The 14,605-nt window shown below is 36.6% G+C and overlaps 1 protein-coding gene across 1 annotated transcript in view; it reads right to left on the bottom strand.

The window, feature by feature from the left end:
* CEP162 (centrosomal protein 162) overlaps window positions 1-14,605 on the bottom strand; it is a 44,282-nt gene that overhangs the window by 19,373 nt on the left and 10,304 nt on the right. Inside the window, exons 5-14 of the mRNA XM_041412424.1 lie at window positions 9,308-9,460; window positions 8,857-9,043; window positions 7,858-7,910; window positions 6,535-6,650; window positions 5,537-5,567; window positions 5,051-5,173; window positions 4,113-4,304; window positions 3,865-3,946; window positions 2,745-3,009; window positions 1,292-1,559 (exon numbers count right to left, since the gene is read on the bottom strand). Of these exons, the coding sequence (XP_041268358.1) occupies window positions 1,292-1,559; window positions 2,745-3,009; window positions 3,865-3,946; window positions 4,113-4,304; window positions 5,051-5,173; window positions 5,537-5,567; window positions 6,535-6,650; window positions 7,858-7,910; window positions 8,857-9,043; window positions 9,308-9,460 (1,470 nt within the window). The remainder of the gene's footprint in view (window positions 1-1,291; window positions 1,560-2,744; window positions 3,010-3,864; window positions 3,947-4,112; window positions 4,305-5,050; window positions 5,174-5,536; window positions 5,568-6,534; window positions 6,651-7,857; window positions 7,911-8,856; window positions 9,044-9,307; window positions 9,461-14,605) is intronic.

Raw genomic sequence — 14,605 nt, 5'->3', positions numbered from 1 at the left:
TGCAATATTTATTTGTTGCATCAAATAACTTGACTGGAGTAAGACATCAGGAAAGATCCCTCTAGAGTCACTAACATACATATAACTGTTCATATCTCAGTCTTCTGATAGTGACTACAACTCCCATTTCAACTGCTCCTGCTTAGGAATGTTACACCCGAAAAAACCCCACCAGACAATGATTCTTTTCTAAATTTCATGTCTTTTTAGTGTCACACACACCCCTCAGAAAGGTGCTCCCTTAGCACTGATGACTTGGCAATTGCTTGATTCAATGCTATTCTCCTCCTAGCTATAGAAGAGGCCCCTGCAGAATGCAGCCAGGTGAGATTAATTTCTAACAGCACATAAAATTGCTATCATGAAGGGTTATAGCTAGAGAGGGAAGAGCAAGTTTGAATGAAGCCTGTAGTCTTATTTTCTCAGTATTTGACATTCACTTTACCACCTTCACCAGGCTGTAAAACCTTCTCTTCCTCAGGGAGAGACACATCAATGCACTGGGGAACTGAGGTCCTTCAGTTCAACAGCAGCCACTGAAGCACCTCCCTGAAGCACCTCCCTAAGACAGGTAACATAATCCTAAACTACTTTTCCTGACACTACCTGCAGGGCTTTCAAAAGCACTGCATGCCTCAAGTGCATTAAGCCCGGGTACCTGTAGAGTTACGTGCTCATGCCTCAGGGATAGCAAACAATGTCTGAATTAAGCTGAATAAGCTTAAGATTAATTATCTCATGAAACTCTTCAGGCTTCACCCCAAAATAAAAAGTGTCAGTCCTTTACTTGCAACCCAGCTTTCACAGGATTACATTGGTATTCTCCTTTCCAGAGTTTTTCCAAGAGACATGAACAGAAAATAGGACTTCCTTTTTAATACTTGTTTTGTACTCTAGGAAAGCAAAGATCAAATGAAGAAGCTGAGAACAGGAATTCAGCCTTGAACATACAAGTTAGTGAGTCAGCAAATCTTTGCATTTATTGTAACGAAAAATGTCAACTTGCAGATATTAATTTTTGAACACCAGCTTTTTTTATTCTTTCGGTCCTGCTGGTGAACAACAGATAAATCTCAAACATAGTGGTGATAAATGTGAGTGGAAATGAAACAAGATTAAAAAGATTCATATAAAAGTCTCTCTCACAGCTAATACAGAAAAAAATCAGTACTTAACTGCATTTGAGTTTAGATTTCTCTACGACATTTGGGTTTTTTTTAATGTGAAGCACAAAAAGCAAACCTCTCCGGCTTTTAAGCTCAGAATTAAAACTCTCAAAACTTAGAATTACCTTTAGATTTTGCTTTATCTGCAGGACTTTTGGCTTTCATAAAGGTCTTTTTGAAAGTTTCTTTTGGTGTTTTCTTTTCACTGCCTGGACAAGACTGCTTTGAAAGTAAACTGGGCTTCCCATAGCCAGAACTTCTAACCAGTCCATGAGGACCGTGTGAAGGTTTCTTTTTATGTACAGGTGCTGGACTTCTAATATTCTTATATAACATGGCTTTGGTTGACATTGATTCTGATCTTTCTTTCTTCAAGGAACAAGACTGAAGAGCCTGTGGCAGAACACATTGGTTTAAAACAAGCTTTAGGCTCTGCTGTAAACTGAGGGTAGCATTCACCAGTGAAAAACATAGAACCAGTTACCAAAATTACACAACTGTAAGTCTCAGGGTGATGGCAAGCATTGTTTTAAACAAATTAGTAGTAAGTAATTTTGCAGAATTGTATTACTTCAGAACTACACAGGGCAAGTACTTTGTACTGGCTCTATTTAATTGATCTGGGAAATTGTATATTTATTTTAATTGTACTGTACATTACAGGGTCTTTTGCTTACCAAATAAGGTAGGTCATGACTAAAGGCTAATAAACACAGTGAATACAGAAACTCAGCCATGAATAAAAGAAAGTGGCAGGCAGAGGAACTCTGCTAAACCTAATTGTCAAAAACAAAGCACACAACTCCCAAGACCAATAAAAGAAAAAGTTGTAAAAGTTTTGCCTGTTTTCCCTGATGGGCAATCCACCAGGATAAATCAGCCAAACCTCTGTCCTTACAATGCCTTGCACACACAAAAAATGATTGCCTAAAGGAATGTGAATCCAATTTAGAGGATGCAAGGAGAAAATAATTTGGGGATGCAGGGAGAAGATTTGGGATTACATAACTCTTGTTCCGGGATGCCTGAGATGATTGTAAGAATGTGCAAAATTTACAGGATCTCTAGAGAAAGAACAAAATATAGGTAAAGAAACAAGTCTGGGAAATAGAGGGAAAAAAACAGATTAAAAAAGCTGATGACACGATCAGGCTGCTGGTCAGCACATTTGTCTGACTCAGCTGGACACTGACCATTGCAGGTCCTCCCATATTCTTACTGAACTGCATTTCTAACTGTTCTCTCTGTAAAATGTTCCCTGTTCTGAGCCTGCTGTGCATTTACACATGTCACTCCAACGCTCACATGCTCAGAGACATCACTGTCTTGAGCTGGAGACATGGCATTGCAGCAGCCTTCCACATGTTGGGCTGGGACAAGAAGAATCCTACTGGTCCCAAGGTACACTGGATTTGGTGACCTCTAACAGCAGCAATGGCAACATGAGAATTTCAAGAAAAAGAACAACAGTCTCTCAATTTCTTAACATCAGAGCATAATCAAGTGACAGGCAGTCTAAAAATACATACCTTTAAAAATTACTTCCATATAACAAAAAATCTGGTTGGTAATACTTACTTTTTTAGTTTTGCTTCCTTGTGAAAGCAGAGAGTCTTGTCCTATTTTTTCTCTTAGTATATCAGGCTGTACTTCACTGGTCTGAATTTCTTTCTCAGTCATCCTCTGAAAGTTATCGTCATTCACATTTGTCTGTAGAAAGATGCTTTCTTCTCTGTTAAACTTTCGAACTAAGTTTTTCTCCCAGGATGTATTACTCTGGGGGTCTTCAAAGGGTGAGTGGCTAATGAAGTCATTGTCTGTGCTGCCTACCAGTTTCACAGGACTACAAGAAAAAAGAAGTCATATATAATAAGACTTTTGCCCTTTACTTTTCTATTACTCTGGAAAAAGCGGGGCATTTTTTCCTTACATATCAGCTGTAAAAACTGCCTGAATTTCAAAGAGCTACTAAGCCTCTTTTAAGACCCATCTTGCAGATTTAGTCATACAGATTCACTCCCACACTGTGTAAAAAGAGCCCCTTCCCAGCAGCAACCGTTTTTGTGGAGGTAGCAAATTTGGCTACAAGATAAACACCTGTAAGCCTGCAATTAACACTAATTAAAGAATGAGCAGTATTTCTCCTGAGTGCAGCTATATGATGAGCTCCCTGAACTCATCTGCTAAGCATAAGCTGTATTTCTGACAGTTGCAAGGCCTGTGCTGTCTGCTCTAGACAGAGCAGTTGCAGCAAATAAGGGGGAGGTATGGAGCACAGGTTAGTAAGAATCACAACAGTGGGGCTTGATCTTAAGAGAATTTGAATTTAAGATTATGGAGTTTGGAGAGCTAGGGTAGGATGTGGGCTGAAATCCTTGTATGGGGAAGGGGAAAGAGCAGAAGACTGGGAAGGCAGAGATCCTAGCTGTGAGGGTGATGAACACTCCTCCAAATGATTTGACAAACATTGCTGCTTATTACCTGAAGTAAATATGGGAATCCCTTGTCTAAACCTATTAGTACTGTACAATTCATTTAACAGTTTACTGCAAATGCCAAAATGCCAGTGCAGGATGTAACAAAATTTCAGTATTTAATTAGAAAAAGATACAGATAAGTTATTTAGTAAGCTATTTGTCACAAATCATTAGCAGCTTTAGATTACTACACTTCCTGAAATGCATCTTGAAATAAGTACCGTTCAGGGTCCACTTCAAAATTTCTGGTATTACACATATGTCCTGTAATTGTTTTCATCAATTCTTCCACAGTAGGTAAATCTAAATAATGAGAAATAAATATAAAATAAATTAACAAACAACCTAGAAAAAAAATTTGTTACAAGGACAACATTTAAAAATGTTTCATAAATGGAGTATTGTAGATATTACTAGTTCACTTGTTTTACAAGCTTGTAAAATACATGCCTTCCTTTGAGCTATTTACCTGAATCAACAGTTGACATGTTTTTTGCAAAGATGTCATTATTTTGTGAAATGCTTTGCCCTAAGCTTTCTGAGACTGCCAGTGCAGAATTGTGCAATTTCTGCTCATCAGTGTCCCCCAGAGACTGATCGATGCGATGATATGCCTGGTACAGCGCTTCCATGTCATTGGTGGCTTGTCCATAGGAAGTACCTGAGAAAAAGCAGGCTTGTAAGAGACACTACTGGATTTTCTGTTTTGGGAAACATCCCATGGAGCCTGTGTTTCAGTTACTAGCTTGGTCTATTATGTGGGGATGTCATGTACATTAAAAAAAAAATTAAAATCTCATTTTTCCTGTAAAAAGAAACAGTTGCCAAGTTAATTAGTGCCTACTAAATTATCTCATCTCCAGTTTGTGTTCCTCTCCCCTATTCTCCCCATCTCAGTATTTTAACAGTACCAAAATTAACAGCTTATGTTAAATGACTATTTGAACAGGTGCCATCACAGCCATAATCTGGATACTAGTGGCCTGTACTGTTGTGTGAAGTTTGATAAGAGAATGTATTTAATAATTCAGTTCACTGCTGTCAAAGAAGAATTTTAGGTATGAGACATAACCACAGGAGATGGTATTTAAGCATAAAATTGCAGCATCAAAAACGACTTTGCAATAACCAAGTGTTTAGCACAAACATCACTATTTCCTGAAGCGTTTCCTCCTGCTTTTAAGATTTGTTGGCAAAAGCCAAGAGCTTCCTGTTCCCCAGTAATCTAAAAACAAGTGAAGACATTGGAGTCACCTTCTTTAACAAAGAACGATTTTAGGTTTTGAGGTTTTTTGTGGGGTGGCTTTTTTTTTTATTTTTTTTATTTTTTTTTTTTTTTTTTGTTGTTGTTTTTGTTTTTTTGTTTTGTCTTGTTTTTGTTTTTTTTTTTCCTTAAGCACCCCTTACCTGCTTCATTCATTTCAACTGCACTGACTTCTTCAGGCTGATCATGTTCACCTGGAGCTACATCTGATGCTTCAATGGCCTTCTGAAGCTCTACAGCAGAATCTTGTGAATCAAGCAATACAACTAAGAAGACAAATGTTGAAGAAAATTCTCTTATTTATACTTCATCACACTGGAATCAGAAGTATACCAGAGCTCGATGTCTTAAGTATACAAAAAATACTATGTAGATTATTTTATTGCCATAGTGGAAAACCAATGAACTCTGATGACACATCTGAGTTCTGAGTGGGTGTAATAAATCTAAAAATATATTGATGATCGCCTTGAAGTGTTAATATGTAGATTATTTTTAACTATTTGAATTCGACATATTTTCAGTAGAACACAATAAAATAAGGTGAAAAATATCAAAATAGTAAAAATCAAGTAAGTTTCAAAAAGTTCCATTTAATCTTCTTCCACTGAACAAAGTTTATATTTTACCTTTAGCCAGCATGCCAGTGTTTGCTTCTTCCTAACAAAAAAAAAAAAAAACAAAAAAAAACCAAACAATTACTTTTTGAATATCACGGGAAAAAAAACTGGACAAACTTTAGAAGTTGGTCCAATACCTAAAAACAGTTTTTAGAACTTAGAACTTACCAGTTATTAATTTTTCAACAATATGCACCTCTCTAAAATCCTCCTTAGGATGCCATAAAGTTCTCAACATCCTGTACTCTATAAACCTTTTCACAAGTGACTAGAAATTAAATGCTCCTCTGCATAGAGGAGCATTTAATTTTTTGCACCTTCCTGGTTTTCTTTTATTGTAACTTGAGAAACAAAAGTTAAGTAGCAGTAAGCACATTATTTACAGCTCCATTCTAACTTTTCAAACATTTATTAGAAATACCACTCTAATAAATTTATTTAAAAAGAACAAAAAAACCAAGTAAGTTTACCTAGTGAAAATGAATGCTCTATAGACTTCTTTTGAAAAAAAACCCCAAATCTGAATGTGTGCTCCAGGGATGCAGCCATGTGCTCCAACCACATGTGCCACACATCAGAAGACCTGACCAAGCCAGCGGACAGCAGTGTCCTCACAGCTCTTACAGTGAAGATTTTTGGGTCCTCTGTCCAAAGGGCTTCTCAGTACAGAATTAATTCCAGTAGTCTGTGTCACTTGCACTTCAAAAGCTCTGAAAGATTAATCACTACTCATCCTGAGGCTGAGTTTCCAACCTGAGCTCATCATTTGTGCTCTTCCATCCTCATTTCTTAACTCAAAGGAGGAGTAAGCAGGAAACCCTGTGAAGAACTTAACCCCTTCTATGATCTAGCACAGGGAAGTGCATATCCTTAATAGAAAGATATAGTCTGAGAGCCACTATAGTCTTTCAGACTGTATATATCATATAAAGGTTTACTATATTTAGTTACATATTGCAGAGCTTTTAAAATTCCTGCAAGCAATAGAAACATTTAGCAAGCTATACCTGTTCTTGAGGACTTAAATCAACTTCTGACACAACGTTTTGGTTCACCTGATCTCCCTCTGTTTTAAGGGCAGGATTAGTATCTGTTTCTTCTTCAAAATCTTCACTGTAGCTACCTAAAAGAGTAAAAATAAATATCAAACAGAATGAATACTCAAGGAAGATAAAGCAGTAAGAGACAGGTATTTCCTTTTCCCCAATGCCTCGTCTAAGAACAGCTACTGCTAATGTTACTCCTTTTAGAAAGGCAACAGAAAGTTCCCAAAACTGAGTATGGTACTAAAACTACAGTGAAAGTCACACATAATATCTCTAAATTCAAAGGAAGCTTGCCTTGTGATCATATATGCTTTGTCTCCTCAAAGTGTACTTGAACTGACCCTTTTATTCAATTACTCTCTCTCACTTGGGGGTGAAATGATGCAATTCCAACCCTGCAGATAAAGTACTCTGTACATTTACTTTGACAACTACATCAGTTGTGAAGCTCAGAATGTGTAATTTGGCTTCTTATGACCTGCTTTGGTGGGCCAAAAGCCACTCTCAAGAGTAAGCACTATTTAAGTGTGTCAGAGAATGAACTTCACAAGCAAGCCAAAGGCTTTTCCTTCAGTTACCTAGATCCTTTCACAAGTTTCAGTTCTCTTTTGCTGTATCTCTCCCACTCAGCTCCTGTGGTTAACAGGCTCCAGTGTCTGCATTATCTGTAACACTTGAACTCAGAACCCTTGCAAAACACTGGATCATAATGTGTTCTTTATGTGTTTGTGGTTTACAAACACATCCTCATTATGCTTGGGAAATTCAATCCTGACAACAGGACCTCTCAAAGGTTCAGCTGAATAAATAAATTTGAAAATACGATCCATTAAATTACATGAATACACACTATCATAGGACAGCAATGAACCATAAAATAAAAGAGATATGACAAGTGACAAACAAATAAGCAAGAAATGTAGCATGAAAATTTTGTGGGGATATCAGATAAGAGCAATACTGCAGATTACAGAGATTAAACTCAGGTATAAGAAGATGGCACAAAAATACAGATGACAGTTAAGACACTGGAGTAAATAAAATTTCAAGATCAGTGGGTTTTTTTTTTTTCATTTATGAATGATGCAGGATTTTTACTACTTTTTTTCCCCTTTTTTGCCTTTTGGTTTACAATAGATTAAAGATCCATTTAAGAAAAGAAAGAACAGAAGCAAAAGCAAACCCCTTAAACCCTCTGTATGAATAACAGCTGTACAGTCATAATGCAACAACAGCCTAAAAGGCTGATGTAAGAATTACAGGTAAAATAAAAGATTGCATTACCAGATTTCTCTTCATGTGCAGGTTCTTCTTCTTCTTTTTCAGCATTTTCATTTCTGAGAAATAAAATGAAAATTCTACTCTCTTTTTGGACAGCAAATAAATATACTTTTTTTCTTGGAACTCTACACTCTGATACTTCTTAGTAATTAGTAATAAAAGAAAAAATTGTAATTTGTCCAACAAATCAAATCAAAAGTAAGAAAAGTTGTAAAAGTGTCAGCAATTGTTAAAATAAAGTACTTCCCACCTAAAATTCTCAATCTAACTCTTAAAACCACTCCTTTTCTGCATTCTCTTCAACATCTACATTAGCTTCTTAGAAATATTTTTATCATCAAGGTTTGCCTCCTGTTCTGACCCTGTCATTCAGGATTAACAAAATAATTTTAAAAACCACCCACCTCTCCTTTCTTTCCCCTTTTCCCATAAAACAGAAGTTTTGTTCTTATCTAAAGCTCTCCAGAATTCTGCCTCTCCAACTGTTTTCATATCAGAAGCTGCCTCTCAACTCAGCACTTTCAGCAACAGCAGCCTGAACTTCCCCTTCATCCATTTCTCTCAGATGTTGGAACTTATTTTCATGTAACTGATTATAAATGGATTGCCCTAGTCTATGAAGATTAAATATCTTTCCTCCAGATTCATTTGTAATATCATGTCTAAAGTGACACAGAATCTTTCCTGATCTATTTCCTTGTTATTATCAGTTGTTACCTCTTAGTTTAGTTACTTCTTACAATTATGAATGTTGAGCTGTTACTACTGAGTTATGCACAAAACTGTGGAGCTATGTCCACTCATCACTAACTCATGCTCTCACTTTTATTTATTAAGCTCATTTCTTCCCTTGTCTTGAAGGAAAAAAGCCAAACCACAATAAACAAACAAAAAACTGACTGAAATTATATACAGGATATCATTCAACAAAATCTCAGCGGCCATACCCAATCCACATGTGCCCACTAATACAGTCCACAACTCTTCTTCCCTCTGAATTACCGTACAAATGGTGCTAGTATGACAGAATCATTGGAATCCAGCTCTTTATTTAATCTTGAATAATCAAGAGTAGAGGAAGCTTCTCGTTCAAGCTTGGCAAAGAAGATCTCTTTTTCTTCTTGTTCTTCCAAGGTATCCAATCCAACTCCTACGATACTTTGATTAGGCCCACAAGCTAAAACTGAATCTAAATTTCAAAAAAGAAAATAAACTGTGTCTGTGCTGTATGTCCACACAGAACAGCCATAATAGTTAACAACAACTACAGACAGACTCATAAACTATTAATGGTATTAAATCATTACAGACTAGTACTATGAGACTTCAGTTCATGACACAGCTGACAGAAGTGAAGAATCCCATCTTGAAATTAATTAAGGTAAACTGCTTTTAGTAGTAACTTATTTGGATCTAGCTAACTTTATGAAATGGTTGGGCTCTCAGCTCTCACCATTTGTTTCCAGGCTGTCTCTACTCAGAGAGACAGCATCTCCATTGCTTTTCTCAAGCTTCATCTTTTCCACATCTATATTTTCATGACTTTCTCCCACAGGCTGTGAAGTGCTCTGCATCTTGACAAAGTTTCCACTGGCTTCAAGCATTCCTAGGAAAAAAGTTGCAATATTCTTGACTACCATCTAAAAGCTACTCGTATGACACATCAATCTTCTAGTCTCCTTCCAGAACCACCAGTTTTAATCTCGCACTGCAACTACAAAAGTATGCAGTCTCATGAGTGGCATTCACCTAATTTCCACTGATTCTATATGTAAATTTTGTTTAATTAATTAAGCTACTATAAACATTATCTTCCTGTACTTTGTATTTGCACACATAACCGAAAGTTCAGCATGCGTCAAATGCAAAAAATGAGCTACTGTGACATTACTCATTAAAGACAATCGCACACACAGACCCTTCATAAAAATTGACATTTTTTTCTTAAAACCCAGTTCATTTTATTTGATTTACTACCTCAGATCACCACAGATTTTTTAAACTTGCTAAGCCATTGGCCTAGCAGCTACATTTCATTTGTTGCTTAAAGGCTATAAGGAAAAAAATAGTAATCAAAGTCTCTTAGAAGTCACTGATGAACACCCAGTCATGCCATTCTACACATTTATGCAACTATGACTTGTCAGCTGCTCTCTCCTAATTGCAATTTCACTGTTGTGAGGGTTCAACATCACCTTAACAACTTTTTGCTGGCTCTCAGGCAGAACACTGCCGTATCTACTTTCTTATGGAACACTAAAAGCCAGATATTACAGGACACTCCTAGTTCAAAAACTCCCTTCTGCCTGCCTGCAAAACACACACGTTTGTACTTAGATTCTGAATAAGTTCTCATTGGAGAAGGGATAGGAGAAAAACTGCTTATGCATTTTCTCAAATGACACATGAAATTATTTAACTGTTCTCGCAGAAGGGAACAGAAACTTAAGTCTGTTTTTCCGAACATGAATAGTCAGTTGGTAACAGAATTTTTGGTCCTGCCTGGCCACATGATGTTGAGATGTAGCTGTGTCCTTGTACTGAGCACACCAGAAGGGGTGAAGACACTGACAACAGCTCATTTCCTGCTGCAGGAGACTGGAGGAGATCCATACATCAATAACACTAAATCAATTTCCCATGTGCTGGCCAAGTGCTTCAGCTCTGGGATCTTCCTCTGTTCTCTACACAAGCCCATACAAGTCCCATTTAAAAATGCCATATTTGCCTATATCATGACAATGGAAAATCCTTTCCCTTTGGTACTGAAAATGTACTTAGGGTGAGGGAAGGTGGGAAAGTAGGAGCCTCAAGACCTTTTCCCTTTTCCATTCTGATTGTAAGAGCCTCCTTTTTAAAAATAATAGGTTTATTTTCTTGATTTTGATGTTAAAGTCCCCTTGCATGTCTTACTGGGAGGCTAAGTGCAGAAGATTCCACATCTTGGAAATCCACATTCCTGTATCTAACCTTAGCTCTGTTCTCAAAATAGAGCTCTGACTTGCCCTGCATGCAACAAATAAATGTCAGAGACATTGTCTAAAAAGTCAAGCTCCACATGTATAGAAAGTTAATGCCTAAATAAATACATATTGCTACATTGAAAAGCAGAAAATTGAAAGCTCAAAGTGCTGAACAGAAATAAAAAACTACAAATAGCCTATTTCTCAGGTAGCCAAATGCAGTAATTTAAAGTAAATTACTCAGATGGCACTCTATTCTAGTTATCAATACAGCAAATAGGAGTCTGTTTGCAGCTGGGTCACAAGTTTTTTGCAGAGCTTTAGATTAGCCATACCCTCACCAGACCTCCAACACTATTTTTGAATGAGAATATATTAGCAGAATCAAATGCTAACTGCAACTGACCTCCTGTGTAGAGATTGGCAAGAAAGGAGAAGGGATTATACAACAGCAAAAAACCAATTAGAATGTTTAATAGAACAAAAGTTTAAAGAAAACATTTTTCTGTGGTTTTTAAATTTAAATCATCTCATATCCAGTGAAATTTCTCAGCAGATGTACATTGATCTTGAAGGCTTCACAGGGTTTATGTAAGCTGTCTAATAATTTTAAAATATTTTGCTAGTCAGGGTTTGAGTCAAATCAGAGGTTTTTTTAAAAAGCACCTTCCTTAATAATCTGAAAATCAAATACTGTTTCTGCAACCATTAAACTTTGCAACTTAGCCACTCTCAACACTCACACACACCCCTCACTGCTAGTGAAGGCAACAATATTTGTTTTCTCTCACCATAAACAATCTGAGAAACCTAGGAAACTTGGAGGAAATATCAACTCACATGGATTTAACATTCTCTTCATTGTATTTTTGGCTGTTTGAACAATCCCATGGATTTCAGTGAGGCTACCAAGAGCCATTTGTTTTTGTGGAGTGGGTATTTTTTACTTCTCTTAAAAGCTTCTTAAATAGTTATCTTGAATGCCAAAGATTTCACTACCTGTATGTTTCTAAGCAACATTTTGTAAAGCTAATGATATATGGTATTCTTTTTTAAAGTACAGCCATTTGAAATTAATTAAAAAAAGAACCTAAGCTTCACTTTGAAGAATATTTCTTACTACGACACTTGCAGAGAAACATTGAAAAACATAAATACAAAGGACTCAAAGTGATAATGACAAATATCTACTTCAAAAAGTAACTTATTTTTTTCCTAATCTGACCAAGACTGTCAAAATTGAGTCATTCTACCTTTTTAATACCATACAAAATACAGTAAATTTGTTACCCTCAGAATTGTCTGGGCTGTCAGAAGCGAGGGCTCCTTCTTCTTTGTTTAAGTACGAATATTTCTTGTCCTTATGAAATTTTTCCAACATTTTGGATTTAGACAAAGCCTTGCTGCGAGATGCACTGGAAGATTTAGAGGTAACTACTTCTAAGTGTACATAAACATTATAAATTTTAATGCATAGTGGACAGGGAATAAAGAAAAGAACGAGATGTGAGACTTCAAAGTAACACTTCTGAAAAAGTAATACAGTTCAGTTTCTTGTAAATGGAATTACCTCTAATTTTCTACCTGTAAGTAAAAACTAAAGTTAATACTTATAACTTCTGGAAATAGAACTACTCTTCTCCATCCTTTTTTCTTATTTTTAAAAAGATTCTGGATCCAGGTATACTTTGTATTCAATTACACTGGTCTAGGAGCTCAATAAATGACCTGAAAACAAAGAAAACTAGTAAAACTACTTCAACAGTAAAAGGTTTTTACTATGAGGTTTGAAAGGAAGCACGTAGACTGGTACAAAGAAACACTGGTCTAGGAGCTCAATAAATGACCTGAAAACAAAGAAAATTATGAAAACTACTTGAGGTTTGAAAGGAAGCATGTAGACTGGTACAAAGAAAAGTGGGAAAACATAGGTACATAAGTGTAAATAACTACTGTCTTTATCACTGTCAGATGTAAGATATAATTCATTTGTTTGCTCAAACCCTTGTGGGGACTTGCTCAGCTGCAAATACAGCTAATGTCTTCCAGTCACGTTAGCAGAATCAAGTTTTAGATAACAGCATCTATGCTGAAAACTACTCTCATGATCAAAGAATCACAGAATAGTTTGGGTTGGAAGGGACCTTAAAGATCACCCAGTTCCAATGCCCCTGCCATGGGTAGGGATACCTTTCAGTAGACCAGATTGCTCAGAGACCCATTCAATCTGGCCTTGAACACTTCCAGGGATAGGACATCCACAGCTTCTCTAGGCAACCCATTCAGTGCCTCATCACCCTCACAGTGAAGAACTTCCTCCTAACACCTAATCTAAAGCTACTCTCTTTTTGTGTGATACCATTCCCCCTTGTCCTGTCACTACATGCTCTTGTCAAAAGCCTCTCCCCATCTTTCTTACAGGCTCCCTTCACATACTGCAAGGGCACACTTAGGTCACCCTGAAGTCTTCTCTTTCCTGGGCTTAACAAAGCCAATTCTCTCAACCTTTCCTCATACAAGAGGTCCTCCACCCCTCTAACCATCTTAGTGGCCTTCTCTGGACTCTTACACTACAGCTACACGACAGCCATCATGTACCTTAGGCTAGCCAGATGGTCTGTTAGATTTCACGATGTTGAAATTGTCACAGTGGAAGAGGCTTCAAAATTGAATAATTCTGATAAAACTCTTAGTTGTGGGTCTTCTGAGTTCACCTTGACACAAGAGAGAGTAGTCTAGGACATCAAGCCAAATACTTCTGCTATTTAGAGCAGGAGTATAGGGATATGTGACCAGAACTTAACACAGCTCAAACATCCAAGATAGCTAAAGGAAGCTGGTGCAGTCAAGGAGAGAAATGGTATTAAATAAATTCTGATATAATGCATAGGTCCTTTATTCCCTCAAATGATGTGTAAATTCCCTACCAAGGCACTACTTCTCTAGATCTGTATTCTCCCACATTCACTGGGAAACTAGAAGTGTTTTCAGCCATCTATTTACCATCTGTTGTAAATAATGCAAACACCTGATACCTTTTAAAACAGTAATTTGAAATAACTACAGAGTTCCTCCTATTGCTCATATTTCAAACATTAACTCTATTTGGAGAAAGAAATTATTTTTTAGTATTTATCTCCCAGATCGAGATGCTCTACAGCTATTCTATGCAAACGAGGCTTACAAAAACATATACATACATTTTCTAGACTGCACATACACTCTAGAAAACTAACACAGGAGATGTTCTGTAATCTACAAACTACATCACCAACACGATACAAAGACCAAGTGCCAAATATTTCACTGTCATGCCTCTCCAAAACATTACAGATCTGCTTGAATTTAACACCAATGCCATGCTTAAATCAGGACAAGTTAATTGCTATTGTATTTTATACAGGAGTATTTAATGGATCAATGCTTATAATTCCTACTTATTTGCTGGAGTTTCTTTTCAGTTAACAGAATGACTCACATAGAATGCTGAATCTAAAATTGCACTGACTAAAATAATCCTGCAGATTAAACAAGTTAAGTTTCTAATTTATACCAACTGCTGTTTCCATTCCAGGGGTAGCATGCACAAAGCAGCACAGATGTCAGCAAAGGAAAAATAACCACATAAATAGAAAATAAGTAAAATGCTTATCTGATTGCTGTCTTTGAAATGAAACAAGTAGAACAATGAATATTAATATTTGTCAAGTATGAAATGCAGGAAGTGTAAGAGACTTTCTATTTACTAAAGATGTGCTTAGTACAGGTCTTTTTGTTGTTTTTTTGAG

This window comes from Onychostruthus taczanowskii, unplaced genomic scaffold (assembly GCF_017590055.1).
Source record: "Onychostruthus taczanowskii isolate IOZ18803 unplaced genomic scaffold, ASM1759005v1 scaffold39, whole genome shotgun sequence".
Taxonomy (NCBI): Eukaryota; Metazoa; Chordata; class Aves; order Passeriformes; family Passeridae; genus Onychostruthus; species Onychostruthus taczanowskii.
This window is presented reverse-complemented; position numbering and strand designations above follow the sequence as displayed.